Below are 538 nucleotides of genomic sequence, written 5' to 3' on the forward strand. Positions count from 1 at the left end.
TATTAGGAAAAATTTCTTCACCAAAAGGGTTGTCAGGCCTTGGAACAGGCTGCCCAGGGAAGTGGTTGAGTCACCATCCCTGGAAGTATTTAAAGACGCATAGACGTGGTGCTCAGGGACATGGTTTAGTGGTGGACTTGGCAGTGCTAGGTTAGCAGTTGGACTTGATCGTCTTAAAGGTCTTTTCCAACCTAAATAATTCTGTGATTCTACGAAATGGCGCCTTACCGTCCAGGTCTGCTTGTCGTAGCTGCCCTCCAGCACCACCTCAGGCCGCCCTCCAACACCCGTCATCCTGCGGAAGAGCCCGTAGGAGTTCACCACCTGGAAGCGTTCGACCGCGTTGAACATCTGGTGGATGCCGGGCCACAGCTTGCCATTGGACTCGTAGTCAATGTAGGTGAAGGGCACCTGGGGAGCAGCAGAGAGCAAAACCCAGAGAGTGTCACCATGGCTAGGAGCAGCTTGGGGGGCCGTACCCCAAGACAAACGCATGCTCCGCTGTCCCCTGCCCTCCCCAGATGCTTCCCACCCGCTC

The 538-nt window shown here is 55.2% G+C and overlaps 1 protein-coding gene across 1 annotated transcript in view; it reads right to left on the bottom strand.

Annotated features, from left to right (window-relative positions):
* Positions 1 to 538, bottom strand: part of LMF2 (lipase maturation factor 2) — a gene marked incomplete at both ends in the record, with an annotated part of 2829 nt that overhangs the window by 920 nt on the left and 1371 nt on the right. Inside the window, one exon of the mRNA XM_009577942.1 lies at positions 229 to 445. Coding sequence (XP_009576237.1) covers positions 229 to 445 — 217 coding nt within the window. The remainder of the gene's footprint in view (positions 1 to 228; positions 446 to 538) is intronic.

The sequence above is a fragment of the Fulmarus glacialis genome, unplaced genomic scaffold, assembly GCF_000690835.1.
Source record: "Fulmarus glacialis isolate BGI_N327 unplaced genomic scaffold, ASM69083v1 scaffold21045, whole genome shotgun sequence".
Classification (NCBI taxonomy): Eukaryota; Metazoa; Chordata; class Aves; order Procellariiformes; family Procellariidae; genus Fulmarus; species Fulmarus glacialis.